This window comes from Pararge aegeria, chromosome 9 (assembly GCF_905163445.1).
Source record: "Pararge aegeria chromosome 9, ilParAegt1.1, whole genome shotgun sequence".
In the NCBI taxonomy this organism is placed as follows: Eukaryota; Metazoa; Arthropoda; class Insecta; order Lepidoptera; family Nymphalidae; genus Pararge; species Pararge aegeria.
In genome coordinates, this window is record NC_053188.1 from 14169419 (window position 1) to 14188407 (window position 18989).

The window sequence follows — 18989 nt, forward strand, 5'->3', positions numbered from 1 at the left end:
AATGTCGATCTGCGGCGCAGAAACCGCTAAGAGGAGTTATGGATTTTGTATAACTTTAACATCATCACTAATCACTTGGTGAGATTGCAGTCAAGGGCTAACTTCTAGTGGAATAAATGGAATAAAAAAAAGTTACGTTCGCCGTCAACGGAAACGTCTATGTAGGAGGCTCAATAGTTCCTACAGTATGTTCTTACACAATTTCGATTTCCATTCCATTCCAATCTCTAATACTTCCTTTACTATCTGTAACTACAGGTAATATCATCATAAGCTAATGAAGGACTAATTGCTGTGAAAAACATCTCCTTTCTCATAGACGACATCCAGTAGAAGGTTGACCCATCACGTTACTTCAATCTAATTTAATTCAATTTTGGTTTATTGCTTTTATCTGTGCCAACTGGGCACATGGTTGCTTCAAGCTCGATAAGTCACGACGGCTTAACATGCTCTTTGAGGAAATGACGCAAGTTTAAGGCCAAATTCAGACCGAACGTCAACGTTGTTGAACTGGGGCAATCTCCTGCCATAACGAAGACATATATATTAATACATTGGAATCATCATTAAATAAGTCTTAAACCTAACCATTAAGAAATGGCAGAAAAAATATGAATGAGCGCTTGAAAAGAGCCTACAACCGAGTAGTTGTAGTAGACATGCAGTTTTAGTCGGAATAACCATTAATTCATGTATGGCAATAAGATATTCCTCGTTTACTAAATAGGAGCCTAAGCAATACGAACTGAAATAAAACAAAATGCAACTGGTTGATGATGTATGAAGATTACACAAAGCTATTGTTACGCGCGAGTCTCGAGGATCATTTTAATTATGAGTCAGCTGGAGCAGGGTTAGACTTATTGAGCGTCTCAACGCATGCGCGATGGACGCACCAGACGTATCAGTCGGAACCACCGGCAGCGGCGACCCCGTACAAAATAAACAATCGTATCCAATCCGTGACACTGACCTAGAAGTTCCTTGACAAACAAGCCATATCAATGCAAATTAAGGATAATACCTTTAGTTTAATCCGCGGAGTTACTAATGGAATAAAAAAACAGCAAAGACACTCCTTGTGCGGAACGATGACAGTGAACTCGTGTGTTTTCAAGACTCGTGAGCAAAAGAAAGTGTTTTGTGAGAAGCAGCGAGCGTGACGTAGTGTGACGCCGCTAGCCAGTAGTTTCGACGTTCAGTTGCCCCGACACACCTGGCTGCGTCAGTAGTCGACATGCCCCTATTGGCAAACTAAACGCGATCACCGGTGACAAGCACACGGGACGTTGACACCTGAATGCCAATTAAACTTAAATGTCAACGTATTCAGAAGAATACCGCCTACATGGCAGCATAGCAGTACCTGTATTTTAATTGAAGCGCCAGTCGGTTCGAAACAGAGTGTAACAAAAGAAATCTGTGCAATGATTGTGATCCGTTCGGCGTGAATGGATAGGGTCGCCGTGAGATCTGATTTTTCCGAGCGAGCTGGCGGCGGTGGCACGGCGGCGATAGCGCGGCCGCGCAAACTTCAGTTGGCCGTGTGCGTGCGCGCCGTGAAATTCTCTCGCAATGCGTCCCGCGTCGTCCATGTCCAACGCAGGCAACGTTGGAGCGCGGAGGTTGAAGACAGACCTCCGCGTAGCGGAACCTTCTGGGAGGTCCTCCAGCCCCGCTCCCAGCCTTCGCAGTCAAAGGGCCAAACAATACAGGTGCACTTATAAAATAATCCGCGAAATTACGTGTCATATTTTGGTTTCGTGTAACTCTTGGTACTTGTATCAAGTCTCTTAAAATACTTGTATCAATCTCAGTTAACTTAATCAAAAATAACCCATCGTAACAGTGTATAGCTCGATAAGTAGAACGTATCAGATTTCCCAAATATTTATCAGTGCCACAAGTGTCTTTATCATTCGATAATATGAGTTACGTTACAAGCTCAACGTTTTCAAACAGTTGATTTGAATGGTAGATTCCTCTTTAATAAAGTAATAAGAACTATTAAACCTGTTGCTTTGTGGGTATGTTAAGTGTGATTGGTTGGCGTAACAAGGCCAAATTAGAAGTTATACACGCTTTCTGTGTTAACTATGTCTACAGTTAAATTAATTATTATCCAGTAAAATTATCAAGGACTTTTCTCAAAATACAAGAATGTACCTATGAGGTTATTACAAATAGATAATAGATTAAAAATTCGCAATAACGCATTATAAAATCTGGTTTTTTGGTCGTGGTCAACATTGCAACATCAAAAAATGTGTGCTGTGTATAATGTATGAAATTTTGCAATTTTAAGCCGCTTAAGTTAGACCATTAAAATAACGAAATTGCACTGTTTCACCTATTTCCTTTACGCTCTATTGCTTCTTGTCGTAATCGAAGAATTAATAATTGTTTACTTCTTTTATGGTTTTACTTATGAGGAAATCGTATAAACATGCGCAGTTCAGCTGACTTGTCGTCATGTACATATATAACCTAAAACTTGTTTATTATTTATTTACTTACTTATTCAATAATCTTAATTGTACTATAACTAAGAATTTGTATGTCCTCATATTTATTGTCATCGATTAATGTCGGAGGTTTATAATCTGATAAGTATAGTAATTTTATAAAGTCGTTAAATAATTAAAATTTTGATAACTATAAATTGATAACTGCTAGATTTCTAGAACAAATGCGCTAATAATTGAATGAATGAATACACTTTTATTGTATACCACATAAACATATAGTAAAATTATAAATAAAAATTTAATAAAAAGTATACAATTTGGCGGCCTTATCGCTACATAGCGATCTATTCCAGGCAAACAAAGGCGTTAAACACAGCTCAAGAAGAGAGGTGGGTGGTGCATTAAAAAAAACATATAATTGTTATTTCATTAATAAATAGTTTTCAAGAAACAATTAAAATTATATTTGATTCGCAACCAATGTTCATGACATTGAGTGGTTGAGTATTTTGATATAAATACGACTGTATTTTCGATACTCTTTCGTCTTGTTTGAGACTCTAAACGATGCAGACGTTGTTGTCACTTTTTCTTAGTCGTTATAATTTTTTATTAAAAACAATCCATTCTCAAAATGATTCATTCTTAAAAATATCAGCTCAATTAATAATCGGCACAGAAGTATTAGTTGAAAAATGTAATCAACGGTAACCCATTGGTTTTCTGATACCATACAACTATATCAGTTGTAATCTGATAACATCCATTCGCTTATAGTAAAGGTATATCTACAATACGAGGTATTGTAATTATTAAATTTATTGCATTTAATTTCAAAGGAATTTTTTACCTATTCAGCAATATCTTTACTGGATTTGCGTAGGCATATTTAAGCCTGCACACATCACATTCATTATTAACTTCGCGAAGTAAGGTAATATTGAGTAAGCGCTATTTTAAATATTAAGTATTTTTTATTAAACTACCATCCATAAGAACTTCAAAATCACCCAGTCCCACGGGTCTTGAAAACACTCAGTGTAGATGTCACCAATCCAGTTAGGTACTAAATGATGACGTGATGTCGTTTTCTTCTAATTCCTTTGATTGGCTGAATCTAGAGTGCGTTTGTAATGTGGTAGGTATAATGGTCATAAGCTGTAATAAAATTGGGACGTAAAGATCTCGACTCAGGCCATTTTTATAACAGGATAAGTTTTTAAACAAACTCAGGGTTTCTTTGGCCGTCCCCTGGATATTTTTTTTGTCCTCTACAAGTTAGCCCTTGACTGCAATCTCACCTGGTGGTAAGTGATGATGCAGTCTAAGATGGTAGCGGGCTAAGCTGTTACGGAGTACGGTGGTCATACCCTAATCGTTTTCTACGCGACATCGCATTAACGGCACGTTTTTGTCAGTAGGGTGGTAACTAGCCACGGCCCAAACCTCCCACCAGACCAGACTAGAGAAAATTTATAATGCCGGGAATCGAACCCGGTACTACCAGGGTATGAGAAAGGGGTTCAGGGGTACTAGACTCGTTCTAGGTTAACGCGCTAACTTCTACTCTATCTATCTAATCATAGCGTAACCTATCATCAGGCGAGAGTGCAGTTGTAAAAAAAACGTAATATACGTAGGCAGATTATTATATGCCATGAGCAGTGGCGTGCACTTCATATATGCACAAAAGCACTGACTACCCTTAAATTTATATATGCCTCGTATAGGAGGATTTTTGCCGTTTTATGCAGTTTTCCTGCTGTATGCATACCCTGGTAGGAAACCCAGTGCACGCCACTGGACATGAGAGTAAAGTGAGATCTAAGTAGGTAGAAGATTTCTTTCTTTTTTGTTTATGTATATCTAAGACCGGCCATTGCCATTTTTGTATCGCTGCATATGAAACTAGATCTCTAGCAACTGGTTTATAACGTGATCTTAAAGTTGCTCACGGTCAAATCTTACCATTCAACTTGGATTCGTTACCTTCATTAACGTAGTTGGTAATTCTAAATGCGAACGTAGTTCTGCGGTTATTAAATGCACTTACGTGGAAAATAAATTGTTGTGTATGAATTATTATTATTATTAAACTCTTTATTTGTATACCACAACATTTAAAATATAACAAAAACAGAAACATCGAAAGAAGTAGTAATACAAAAGGCGGCCTTATCGCTTAATAGCGATCTCTGAATTATGTAGACTTATTTATTGCTGAAGTCGGTTTTTTTATCAATCTTAATCATATCAACCGATAGACGTAGGTATTTTGTAGGGAGTTCCAAATTTGTGCCGCTTCGAACCAGCAGCTACCTGCGACGCGCTTATTGTCGTTAACGCGCTCTTGGCCTGCCTTAAAATCTTATACTAATAAATACAAGCAGAAGAGTTTCTTTGTTTGATTACTTGAACGCGATGATCTCAGGAACTACTTGAAAAATTGCGATTTGAAAAATTATTTCTGTATTCCATTTATCGCGGAATTACACCCTTGTGAGAGCTTCCGCTGCATGCGCTGCTCAAACGGTTAAAGTTTCGATAAAATCATGTATCACAAAGTTGTTCCCGTTTAAGTTATTAGAAAAAGTCCGCGACCAGCATATGTCTATCTCTTAAGGTTGACTTATACGTGGACAAAGTCACGAGGGGCACTCTACACTGAAAAAATTTTAGAAACAATATTAATAACGATTTGAGCATTGAAATGTGTGCACAAATAAAGTCAAACAATAATCAACAAAATGTTTACTACGCTACCTCATGGTTTTATTTCAAATTAAAATTAGGTCGTTCCACTTCGCAAATTAACGTTCTATTCTTATAGACGCGACAGGCCCAGTAATATAATGTTTTAGGGCTGTAGGTAATTTTGCCCTTGAGTTTATAAATGTCCGGAGGCTTCGGCTGTGGCAAGTTTCTAATCCTTCCGTTCCAATCCTACAGACAAAGACATGCCGCTAAGCGATTTAGCGTTTTGGTATGATGCCGTGCAGAAAACATAGGCTATGCTATGGCTTCTATAACCTAACAGGTTAGCCCGCTTCCACATTAGACTGCATCATCTCTTCCCATCAGGCGTAATTGCAGTCAAGGTCTAACTTGAAGTGGTATAAAAATACATTTTTGTTATCTGATAAATCGATGAAAACTTCAGCGTATTATAAGTGCGTACAATATCGCTAGGAAAATACAAACAAACTGAAGAAACAAAATACCTAATATTATCATAACTATACAAGACTGTTTTTAACTCCGTCGTTTTTGGGTTGTCTGTCTGTGGCGTCGTAGCTCCCGAACGGATGAGCCTATTTTGATTTTATTTTTTTTATGTTTCAAAGGTGGATTAATCTGGAATGTTCTTAGCTATGTTGTTGAGAATTGGTACAAGATGGCCGACGCAACGACATGGCGGATTACATAATTTTTCTACAACTCCTTCAATCTGGGTATCTACTAGTAGAATAATGTCCATTATGTTGAAAGACGTGGGTATTTTAATTTTTTAATTCGTATTACCTATTAGCATTGGCGGAGTAAATTTTTGGGCTCGGTAAGTTAAACCGAAACTTGAAAGGCGAGACAAACTAGCACTAAAACATTTGCCATTTATGTTCTGATACGAACTGCGTAATTTTGTCGACCTCGCTGGCGCAACGGTGAGCTCTGTAAATTTAAGTAGGAGGCAATTTGGGAATTTATAATTTCAGATTTTTTTCGGTCTGGTCTGGTGGGTGGCTTTGCCTGCCACCCTACCGACATAGACGTGCCGCTAAGCGATGTAGTGTTCCGGTGCGGTGTCGCGTAGATCCTCCCTAAAAGGTTAGCTCGCTTCCATCTTAGACTGCATCATTACATACCAGGTGAGATTGCAGTCTAGGGCTAACTTTTAGTGGAATAAAAGAGAAATCCAAGGTATTTTCCCGAAGAAGCAAGCTGGGAACATGGAAGCGCGTCCCAAAATAGACATCGTCGATGACATTCTATAACATTTACTTCTGGATTAAAAGCCTCTCACGCTGCGTTAAAAGCCTCTGACGCTGAACAAACGGGTTGGTGATCGAAGTAGATAAGTAGTAGTAGTAAAACCCCGTTATATTCCCTAAGTCAGCTCGTACGAAGCCCGTGGGAAGAGAAGGGGTAACAACTGTATTCTAATCTGCCGTCACCACCCGGCACCTAAACTCTATCTAAACTCTTCCAAAGAAACATAATATCCGGGATCCTCAAGTCCTAAGGTAAGGGATCTCAAACCTTTGCCAAAAAATATGTTTTGAAAACATACATTTCTTAACGATATTAATTACTACAACTGTTGAAAGTCTGTTCAATTTTATACTGTAATTTACACCGGCCGGAGAATTGTGCATTTTTCATTTATGCCTTTAATTTATATTTTTTTGTAAATTTAGCTTTTTTGCGATTTTTTTTGTGGAATAAATTGTTTTTCTAAGAATAATCTTATGGAATTAAATTAAATACGAATATAAATAACAAGACAAGTTAAAGGAAAATTTAAATGTAAAATATGAGTAGATAATCGAATGTAAAATAGACACTATTTATCATCATGAAGAGTCGGATTGAATGTGTTCTGTACCTATTTATAATAAAAGATCCGATGTCATTACGTTCCAAAATAAACCGAATAATACGTTAATTTGTTTTTTTTATACTAAAATATCGATACCTAGCCATAGTCAATCAACAGAACCTTTCAATACGGTATAGCACTTCGATATAAAATTCTAAATTCTCCTGCGGATGTACGAAGCACGCGCGTCTTTTGGTAGCACGGCGGCCGGCGCCTATGACAAAACGCGGCATGGACCAAGACGGCACGGCACAAAGGCGACCGTTTCTAAGCGAATGGACTATACCTTTTCTGTGCCAATACCGGGTTTTAATCCTCCGAAACAAATGGATACTTAATCCTCTACAGAACGAGTCATGTCCTTGCTTGGTTGCTAATCCTCAGTTAGAATAAAGAAAAGTCACAAACTTGAGTACTGCGGCTTCCCGTCTACCGTCTACCGTCGTTCGTATTATTGAAAAATATTGGTATGCCCTTACTATACAAACTTTATAGGAAACATCATTAAATCTGAATAGATTTTTTTTGATACACATTAACTTATGTTCGTCTAATTGCACTACTCCCGCCATATGACTGCATGACTGTACATTTCACTTATAGGATAATATTCGTTTAAACGTATTCGATATTTAAAATAAATATATTTTGTTTAAAGTAAAAAAAACTACAAAAATATTTTAGGACGTCCGGATGTCTGTCCGTAAGGATGTGGCACTCTCACGAACGTAAAAATATACGTATCTAAGTTTTTTTTTTTTAATTCTTCATAATCGCAGCGCGCTGTTTGCTATTTCAAATCTCGGGATAATTCGTTGCCGTTTAATTACAATTAATAAAAAACTAAAAAAAAATTATTGGTCTTTAGTGTGTCTCTTATGAAAATTGGGTTCGTTCACAATGCTTGCGAGCTATTTATTGTGTTGCTTTACGTCGAGAATGGCGCAAAATGTTTTTTTATTCCACCCACGTCATTGACTGATAGTAAATGATAATTATAATTAAAAAATATAAATAAATGTTTATAGTTTAAGGTACTTTTTTAGTGAAAAATTAGATTATCAGGCGTGCACTTTTGGATTTGCCAAACTATTATTTTGTATTGTTTTTGATTTACTGTGTAACTGTTAAATGAAATGAACTTATTATTAACTACAAGTATGATCTTTGTTTCCAGGGCCAGTCTTCCCGTCCGCACAGCTCGCCTTCTCCAGCGGTCGCGCACACAGACGCCGTCCGACGCCGGCATCAGCGACGGTAGCACTTCGCCGGCGCCAGCTCCGTCCTCGCTGCTACAAGATGTCGTCGACATCAAGACTTTGCTTTTGCAACTGAAGCGGGTCCTACAGGAGGTCAGTAAATACTCGCTAATGCATGAAGCTCACTGTAGACTTTTTATTTAGATACTAATGTCCGTTTTCACTTACAACGATGTGGGCATTGCCTAAATAAGTAACACCTAATCCAAGGAGATTCCTAGGCATATTTTTATATTCTATCATTTATTTTTAATTCTGAACAGTGCCAAATTATATAAATTAAAACAACACTATTAAAAATTTATAAATAAAACATCCGCTTCTCCGCTTGCGGGGCTTTTGAATGCCAAAGCAACAGGCGGTCAGGGCTCCAGTGAGGAACCTCCTCACAATACGCGCCTTCTGTATCTGACCCTTGATCCAACAACCACGCGAAAGATGTTGGTCATAGCGTTTCGCAAGAAGACCATTGACTGAAACGACTATCGGAACAATAACGGGCGTCTCAATACCCCACATGGCGGTAAACTCGTGAGCAAGGTCCGAGTATTTAACAAATTTAATATATATATTTAATTTATTTGGCATATTATTATTATTTTATTATTTAACTCTTTATTTGTTCACTACTATGAAGTAAGGGAAATAAAAGAAGAACAGAAATACAGCGACGGAAGTAGAATACAAATGGCGGCCTAGCTTAGAAGCGATCTCCAGCAGTTATCGCCTAAGACTTGGTGCAACGTTTTTGTCTATAGACGTCATTAGGCATTCGATTAAGGCGATGCTAGGTTTAGTGAATACGGGCAATAATTGAATTTGCACTATCCCGTACTTCCAATCTTTATATAATAATTAATAACTAGTTTCTGCTTCTATTAATTAATTGAATTTCATCTAATACAAAATCACTTTACTCTTCAATAATATAACCAACGATGGCACAGGTCTCCTCCCACAATAAGAAGGGTTTAGGCCGTAGTCTGTGGACTCCACACGCCTTTGAGAGCATTGTGGAGAACTCTCAGGCATGCAGGTGTACCTTTCCTACATAAAACGCACATAGCTTAGAATAGTTAGAGGTACAACTTGCTAGCTGGGATTCGAACTCGCCTCGAAAGTGAAGCCGAAGTCCTAACCACTAGGCTGCAATACATTAAAACATTTCTTTAATAATAAGCAAACAAGTAAATAAATCCAGTGTATAAAACTACATACCTAATTAAATTTAGCCTTTTATCTTAATTAGAATTCAAAACACTCGTTTACAATCATTATGAAGATTGAAAACATTCAGATAATATAAACACCCACTTTTTAGTTTTTATAGTAGGTAGTTATGTGCAGTTTTTGGTGAATTTAGAAATTTCTACTACGAGTTCACTGTTCAGTTACGTTTGACTATATAGAAATGAGAAATCGAATTATAATGGCGTGTCAATTCTAACCGTGAATGATATAAAATATCTTCTAATGAATACAATCATATAAGCTCGGTTTTATTTTGGCCAGCTTTGTAGCAAAGATGATGAAAGAGATTTCAAAAGGTCTATTAGGCATGATCATAGGTTTCATAGGTTTTTCATAGATCATAGACAAAGTTAAAAATCAACCAATGTTATGATTAAAACAAACGTTCAAAAACAAATGTTAATGGGTGTACAGCTCCCGGTAAAGCTAGTTAGCACATGAATGTAGATCATAATATTTTCCAGTCCAATGGAAAGTGATTAAAACGCCGTAGACGGTAAAATTATGTATACCAAAAACTCAAATGTTTTTTTTTTGTTTTCATGAACAAAAATTCCTTTTTAACGATATGTAGGCTGTAGTTATAAATTAAAATATAGAGAAAGGAGCCTCATTTAATTCAGATATTTTTGATGACTTTTACTTGTGAAGATAAAGATTTCAAATTACGTCATAAGTACTTCGCGTGTTTCATACAGTTATCACTTTCGTAATGAAAGGAACATATTGTAAAATATACAGGCGGTTATTATAATTAGGTAGATTCATAATTCGACTCTGTGGCATGCATTATATTCTAATCAAGTGGAACTCTATAATTAGTAACGTTATATTAACATACACAGTTACTCAGCATTGAGTAGTAACAGATAATGCTATCTCGTTTAGATCAAAGACAATAGTGGGAAAATTTCTAGTTCCATGTGCGATAGTGCCTTGATATTGTAGTAAATAACATAACACACTAATTAAAAAACATACAAAAACTACGTTAAAGCCTTTTAAATATTTGAGTATAATAGAGGAATGTTTAAATGCAGTGCGTTGAAAATTTTCATATACATAAATAGATTAGGTCCGTTGTCCAGGGGAAAGTGGCAGGCAAACGGTCCTGCGGTCGATAACCCATGCGTTGGACAGACCTAATAAAAAGCTACAACTCAAACCTCTATTATAGTCCAATGTTGCCGAAACGCTCACGACCGTAAGGGGCTGCTAGCCAAGGAAAATGGAGAATTGTCAACCACGACCACTCTGTCTAGAGTGAACGACTAAGAATGAGATTAAATAAAACTAGCGGACCGCGAATGAGTCGACTTAAAAAAATAGTCGTATGTCCAAAATAAAGGATTCTGAGATTCCAATATAAATTAATCCTAGCTAGATCGATTTATCGCCGTTGAAACCCCCTGTATACTAAATTTCATGAAAATCGTTGGAGCCGATTCCGAGATTCCAATTATATATATATACTAGCTGTTGCCCGCGACTTCGTCTGCGTTTGATTTTGTTTTTAAAGTATTCAGTATCGCTTAGCCTTAAGTGAGTATTGTAGTATATATATAACATGTGACAAATAATTTGCAATAAAATAAAATTGCGACTATAATTAAAGGTCTAAGATATCCTATCTCTTAAGTTGGACCAGACTGCTCACGGTGAGCCAATTTTATTTAAAATCGGTTAAGTAGTTTAGGAGTCCATCGCGGACAAACATCGTGACAGGAGATTTATATATATTAAGATATATCTTTATCGATAAAACACGAATAAAATTACATTTTCTAAAAATGAATCTTAGCTAGTTCGATTTATCGCTTCGAAACCCCCTGTATACTAAATTTCATGAAAATCGTTGGAGGCGATTCCGAGATCCCAATTATATATATACAAGAGTTGCTGGTTTAAAGATATATATAAAGACGATAAAAGTTGTAGTAGAACTGAATGTGACAGTGCTCGGTCAGGTGCTACCGCCATACTTATTCCGCCAAGCAGCATCGCTCTGTTTCGGTCGTGGTTTCCGGTGCAATTACAGACCTACGCCTCAGTTTGGTGGCACTTGGTAGGACGCGTTCGTTTCGCCCTGCGAAATGTTGCTTTATTTATAGGCGATGATTTTCCACGTACGATGAGGTTTCCCATCTGTTTGGTCCGTAAACTATCACTATAGAAGGAAAAATAATTCATGGGAAGATATGCTCGTATCTCATGGTTGAAAACATGCTATTTCCTAAACTATTCTTCAATCAAATACTCTAATACTGAAAGTGTTTTTCTTTAGATTCCATCTTCCATGTTAGAAAATCTTGATAAGATCTTTAGCCAAACTAAAGGCATAATCTATCGTATGCTAGATAAGCATATACATCTGTTAAATAATTAAATAAACTTTGACTGCGATGAAGTTAAGAATCTTCTTTTCTAAGCAAAGTACACACCGAATCGATGGCCGCGGCTACCAACCCACGACCTTAGAGGCGTGCGATCAATCGCAGGATTGCACAAACAAAAAGCGTCTTGTGATTGGTCGAACGCAAGACGCAAAATTGAACGCCATCACGAACGCAGGTTGTACGTTGCGTTTCTTTTTTCTGAAAAGCGATAACTACAAACAAACAATTATGCCCGTTTTCACTAAACCTAGGAATCGCCTTGTGATTTTCGCGATTTCTAGAGAAAAAGAACGTTTCACGAACTCTCATGTGATGTCTAACGAAGTCTGGTCTAAAGTTACGACACCGATTTGGCGGATAGTAAAGTTTAAGGGAGTCGTAAACTGACACTTGACAGATGAAAAAAAAAAACGGTTTCCATACGAAAAACGATAAATATGATAATACAAACACAGAACACTACACCTTGTGGCAAATTAGGTTATATGAGTTGCCTAGTAAAAATCGTTCGGTGAAAGGTAAATGTATGCCTAGGAATCTTCTTTGATTAGGCGTTACTTTGTTTATGTCCTTCGTTAGTGCAAACGAGCATTACTCTACTAGATAAGGTGAAATCTTACAATCTCGTAAGCAGCTTAGCGTTGTCCGTATACTTAACTCGCCAAATTTATTTTAGCATTACTGACCCGTCTTCGATATTGCTGATGTATACGGGGATTAGGGATTATCCATGTGCTACAAAATGGACAGTCTGTTTAATAAGATTGCAAAATTGTAATTAGTGTACATACCTACTTTCTCTCTACAACGCACTTAAATAAATACTATCGTAAATCTTTTAAAAACGAGTTTTAATACAGCATGATGTAATCGGCTGTAGACATTTTAATAATATTTTTTCTGCATTGGTGCTAATTTGTTTGTCCAAAAATATCTTATGCTTTCTTGTTTTAAAAAAAGGTGTTTATTATTTTTAATATGCTCTAAACTTTTTTTTTTACTGCCGAAGTTTAAAATCCTGAGTACAAACCAATAATCCAGCGCCTTCTGCATATCCGAATGATCACTTTAAATAAAACAGCATCACTAATATCACAGCGTTTTTATATAGCGCTTTTATATTTAAACACGTTGGATCGTGGACAGGTTTAAAGGATTTTCAATTTCTTGCATTAAAATAAGCTGCACTGCATTTTTTTGACTTTCATGGTTAATTATTTACACGTAAAACCAAACTTAACTGAATTGACAGGTCTTACAGTAGCCTTTGATCTGTCAATTTAATTTGACATGGAGCGTGTTTAACAAGATACAACACAGCGTTGGTCGCAGTTAGTACGCAATATTGCACGCTGGTGCCACCTGGGCGCTTTGGTTTGGTTTTGCATTTTGGAGATTTATGTTCTACCGAATTAACTTCTTTGGAGATTAACTATTGTAACTACGTGACCCTTTATTTAATATGTGAATGCTTTTTTTTGCTTGTACTGCACACTTGATTTGTTTTGTTTTGTAACTGTTTATGTTTTCGTTGCATTGCCTTGTTTGCCGTACGCATCGCAGCCCGGGGAGGAGCATCATTCGATGAGTGTAAGTTACCAACTCTTTGAGCTGAGTTTGGGTTTTTTTTTATTTTATATCAAACTGGCTCTGTGGTCCAGTAGTCAGCATGCCGGACTACGGATCACTAGTTTCTGGGTCGATTTCTGGTCGGCCATAATATTATTAGATATAGAGTTTTTATGACGACAGATTATATCACGCCTTCTAGCCCGGGGAATTAAACCAACTAAAATAAAGTAAACGTAAAACATTTTACGTTATCGACGAATTGCTGTTTTTTAGTCTCACTTAAAATCGAGAATGGCAGGACCAATTAAAATAACGTTAGATTCTAAACTTCAATGGGGCCCTCATGTAAATAATTTATCGAACAGGCTTAGTTCTGCTGCCTATGCGGTAAAGAAGATACGCCATATGACCGACGTAGAAACTGCTAGACTGGTATATTTTAGTTACTTTCACAGCATTAAGTCATATGGAATTTTACTTTGGGGTAATGCTGCTGATATTAGCACTATTTTCGTGCTGCAGAAGAGGGCTGTTCGTTCTATCTACAAAATGGGTCCGAGAGAGTCATTGAGAGATAAATTTAAAGATTTTAAAATAATGACAGTGTATAGTCAGTACATATTTGAAAATTTAATGTACGTCCATAAAAACATTTCTAAATTTAAGAAAAAATGTGACTGCAATAATTTAAACATTAGAAGTAAGAATAAACTTACAGTGCAATATACTAGGTTACATAAAATTCATAATTCGTTTAAAGGAAATTGCATACAATTCTACAATAAACTACCAATTGACATCTTGGAGATGTCTCTTAAAAAGTTCAAAGTTTGTATTAAACGTAAGCTTATAGAAAAGTCCTATTATAGTATAAAGGACTACGTAAACGATAAAAAAGCTTGGGTGTAAATTATTGCTCTAACCAGGTTGCTCTTCTAATAATTTAAAATTACATTGTGAGATGGCGATAACAAAAAAAAAAAAAAAAATACCCGGCTAAGTTTGTTGTGGGCTTCTTCTTAGACCGGGACGCGTTTGGAACCCTCGTAGCTTTAGTTTTAAGTTTACGAATGTGGTTATCGCCATCATCTCACTACCGTGTAATTCTTATGTACGCATCAAAAGTGCCACCTGTGGGCCTACTTGAATAAAGATATTTTTGACTTTGACTTTGACTTTGAATTTGGCTAGTTTAGGTCTTGAAATATTTGTGGAAATTTAGGTACGGTATAAACGGTGGGAAGAATACCCATAATTTAAGTTAAATTTTATAAATTTCTTGTGCGTGTGTTTGTCGCCTAGCTCCTCCTAAAGAGCAGGACCGATTTTTTTGTAATTTCGGGAGTATATTTTAATGGCTTTGGTTGGAAAACCCAATAACACCAGGTAGGTGGTGCTGCTGTACTTTGTTACAAAGAAGATCGTTATGATATTACAATGTTTTTCTTCAGCCATTAAAGTATGGCAGTCTATTGGTTAAAACGGGTTAAGAGGATATTGAAAAGAAATAAAAAAGCTTCGCCGCTCCGTTGGAGATGCGCGTGCTTAAGTGGCTTTTGCGGAAATAACTATGGCCACCCATAACTCACAATTCCAGGACAAAGGGAAGAAAGCGAGACAACTCGTTTTTTTCTTTGTTTACCGAATATTGAAATTCGCTTTCGATTCGCTGCGGCCAAGATCTGGAATGATCTTCCTCCTCCGTTCCGTACATGTGATAATATTCTTGGCGAAATAGTATTTAAACACAAGCTAAAAAATTTATACCTTAGCTTACAAATTGAAGCAGCGAGATTTGTCTATGCAAAATGAGTACTGTTTGGAATAATTATGTATTTATTTTTTGGTTTTTTCTACAATTTAATTTTGTTTTCTTTAATATATATATGTTTAATTTAATTTAAGTTTGTGTTAGTTTTTTAGTTTTATTGTATCTCTTTTACAGTTTATTTGGATTTTTTTTTTTTTTTTATTTATATTTCTTTCTAAAATTTAGTCGGGCGTCGCGGTTGTTTGCTCAGTCTGATACTGGTGCAGACTGAAAATCAGCGCTGAGCATTGTTGCTAATGCACAGCATAAGGCTGAGTTTGCGGCCATTTGCCATATTGTTAATATTTATTGATGATTCTTTTAGTTATTAATCTTGTATTAACAATAGTGTATGGCAATAAAGGATTTTTATTATTATTATTATTATTATTATTAAAAGGAAATAAAACCTTCGCGTTGTTCTTATTTTCAAAATGAAAGATGAAAATGGTTTTTGGGTCAATTCGAATAATAAGTATGCAATACCACGCTGTATTTGCTTTTAGAAATACATTTTAGTGCAAAAAATTTTCTTAGGTATAGAATAAGGAGCAGACTGGTAGTTTTGATGATATATTATGAGTGACCAATCACAGAACAGATCTTACCAAATGATAAACCCAAATAATCCCTTATATGCAGCGGTGAGTGCTGTGGATCTAGGCGAGTAGGTCTCGGGTTTGATCTCTGGCAGGGGCAGTTTGGGAATTTATAATTTCATAATTTTCTCTGTTCTGGTCTGGTAGGAGGCTTCAGCCATAGGTAGTTACCACCCTTCCCACAAAGACGTGCCGATAAGCCACGCTATATGTAGTGTTCCGAAGCGTTGTCGCGTAGAAACCGATTCATCATCATCATCATTCACTTCAACCGATTGAAGTCCACTTCTGGACATACGTCTTTTGTAGAGAGTTCCAAAATCCACGGTCCTGGGCCGCTTGTTTCCAGCGGCTCCCAGCGACTCGTTTGATGTCGTCTGTCCACCTTGTTGGGGGCCGACCAACACTGCGTTTTGTGCGGGGTCGCCATTCCAACACCTTGGAACCCCAATGTCCATTCGGTTCTCCGAGCTATGTGCCCCGCCCATTTCCACTTCAGCTTAGCAACTCGCTGAGCTATGTAGGTAACTCTGATTCTTTTACGGATCTCCTCATTTCTGATTTGATCACGTAGAGATACTCCCAACATTGCTCTTTCCATCGCCCGCTGAGAAACCGATTAGAAGTATTTAATATAACTGCAATACTCCTAACAGGTTAGCCCGTTTCCATCTTAGACTGCATCATCTCTTACCAGCAGGTGAGATTGCTGACAAGGGCTTACTTGTAGTAGAAAAAAAAAGTAAGAAATACTCTTCCTGGCTAAGTTCAATCAATCAATCAATCATTTTTTTGTTTACATAGGTGTTCATTAATTTTTATAAGTGTCACATATTCCGCCAAGATTGGCGTGCAATAATTTATTTATCATTATAAATTTCTACATTAAATTTTTTTTACATTAACTAACAAGTCACATTTAAATTAATTAATTAAAGGTAAAAACACAAAAGAAAGGAAAATAAAAATAAAAGATTAAATAAAAAAATAATACTTAATAAATAAAACGAATTCATGAATGTCTATAATTATAATAATTTTCCATTAAGGTAGTCATTGATATGATAATAAATTCTATCCAAAAGTTTATCAAATAACACTGATTTGAAACGTGCAACAGGTACCTAAAAGCTTCAGCGCATCTTGCAAGTGGTTGTAAATAAGTACAGCCATACACTGTGCCACGGCGAGCTTTTGCAAAGGTTAGTAGGTAGGGTGAAGAGACAAATAAATAAATAAATATACTACGACAATACACAAATCGCCATCTAGTCCCAAAGTAAGCGTAGCTTGTGTTATGGTTACTAAGATTTACGAAGATGAATAATTTTTATGAATAACTAGCGTACCCAGCGCGCTTCGCCGGGCTAGATTTTGCTTTATTTTACTTTAACAATAAACTTACATCGTTAAATTTTTAATTTAAGTCTCATAATATATTAAATCATTTATTTTTCTCCGTACTCATTCTCTTCTATTCTCTTCTCGAGCGGGTGAAGATCATTATCTACACCCATGTACACCCAACAATAGAATATCATCATAGTAAATAAAAGCTGTATTTGACAGTTTTACAGTTGAAAAATAGGAGTGCTCCGATCGTCACCAAAATTTACAGGATTACTCGAAATCGGTCCAGCCGTTTCGGAGCCTATACAGAACATACCCACACACTTTCTCTTTTATATATATAAATATATACATAAATAGATAAACACCCAGACACTGAAAACACTCAGGTTCATAATACAAATATTGTCAGTTGTAAATTTTATGCAAATGTAGATATTATACACTAGTCAGATGCGTAGATACAAATTCAAATTATTCATCAAACAATATCCAATGCACTGTTGCGAGTGGTTCTGCTAATAAATCAATTGGCGCATTTAAATTTAACTGACCCTAATAGCAATGAAATCCTCACTCTGCGAGTTTCCACGCACGCTAATTGTAAACGAAAACATTATCACGTTTGTATTTCTCAAATATAATGGCTCTCTCTAGGTCTCTCATAATACATAATTCTCTTTTGCAATTAAATAATAATAATAATAATAAATATTTATTAACAACAATAAATAAATTACAACATACAACAACAAGAGGACAGAGAAAAAGAAAAAAAATACAATAATTTAGGACTATGTTGCTTCGTTGTGGTCAACGGGTCACCTACTCTGTGCCGCAGCACCATGGCAGTAAATGCCAAGGAATACTACAACGCTGATTTTTAAATCGACATTTTAAAGTGTTAATAATAAAAACTCAATTTTGATATGGCAATCAATATATGTGTCAAAACAAAACGGCTCTATTAGAAATGACTAATTAGAAATTATGTATTTCTCGTTAAAACTCCAATGTTTATTTCCTTCCAACCTGTCCTTTGGGGTTCGCAAATTTATGAACATAAATCGAACTTTGACAACCGTCGCGTGCGCACGTACCTACGTACTAATCGTGCAAACAAAAAACAAGTTACAAAAATTATATAAATTAATATTGTTTCACATAAGGCCTCATTGGAATTGAAAATAAGCTACGCGCTTTTTACGATTCTCGAAGGATTACTGTTAGTAGATTACTTTTAATCCAGTTTTGTCCTTCCCATGTTTTCCTAATCTTCATACATCTTTCTTTTTTGCCTATCAATACAGTCCAGTTCTCTTAAAATATGACTGTTCTCAAAATGCTTTATTACCCCCATAAGTATTTAACCGTTTAAAACATAAATATTAACTCCTCTAATATAATCTAAACCGATATTAATACATTTAAGGATTATTTGTTTTTAAATCTGTACCGTTGATGTGATTCATGTCGACATGGTTCATGATCAATTAAAGTTTAATCAAAATGAATATGAAGAGCGATCTAAACGAGCATGCTAGGCTAAGCCGAGAAAGTAACTCGGTGCTGTTAGTTCGTATAGATCAGTTTTCTGATGGCTAATTTTGAAAAACTACCGTACCGAAGTATCCAAAAAAATCTCATTTTGCAGAAATAAATTGCATAAAACGATTTATTTGGA

At 36.1% G+C, this 18989-nt stretch overlaps 1 protein-coding gene across 12 annotated transcripts in view; it reads left to right on the top strand.

Annotated features, from left to right (window-relative positions):
* LOC120626133 overlaps positions 1 to 18989 on the top strand; it is a 130732-nt gene that overhangs the window by 101303 nt on the left and 10440 nt on the right. For 11 of the 12 annotated variants that reach the window (XM_039893418.1, XM_039893423.1, XM_039893419.1 and 8 more), the window contains 2 exons: positions 8246 to 8420; positions 13538 to 13564. In XM_039893418.1, the coding sequence (XP_039749352.1) occupies positions 8246 to 8420; positions 13538 to 13564 (202 nt within the window). The remainder of the gene's footprint in view (positions 1 to 8245; positions 8421 to 13537; positions 13565 to 18989) is intronic. The other variant, XM_039893425.1, reaches the window with a different exon arrangement.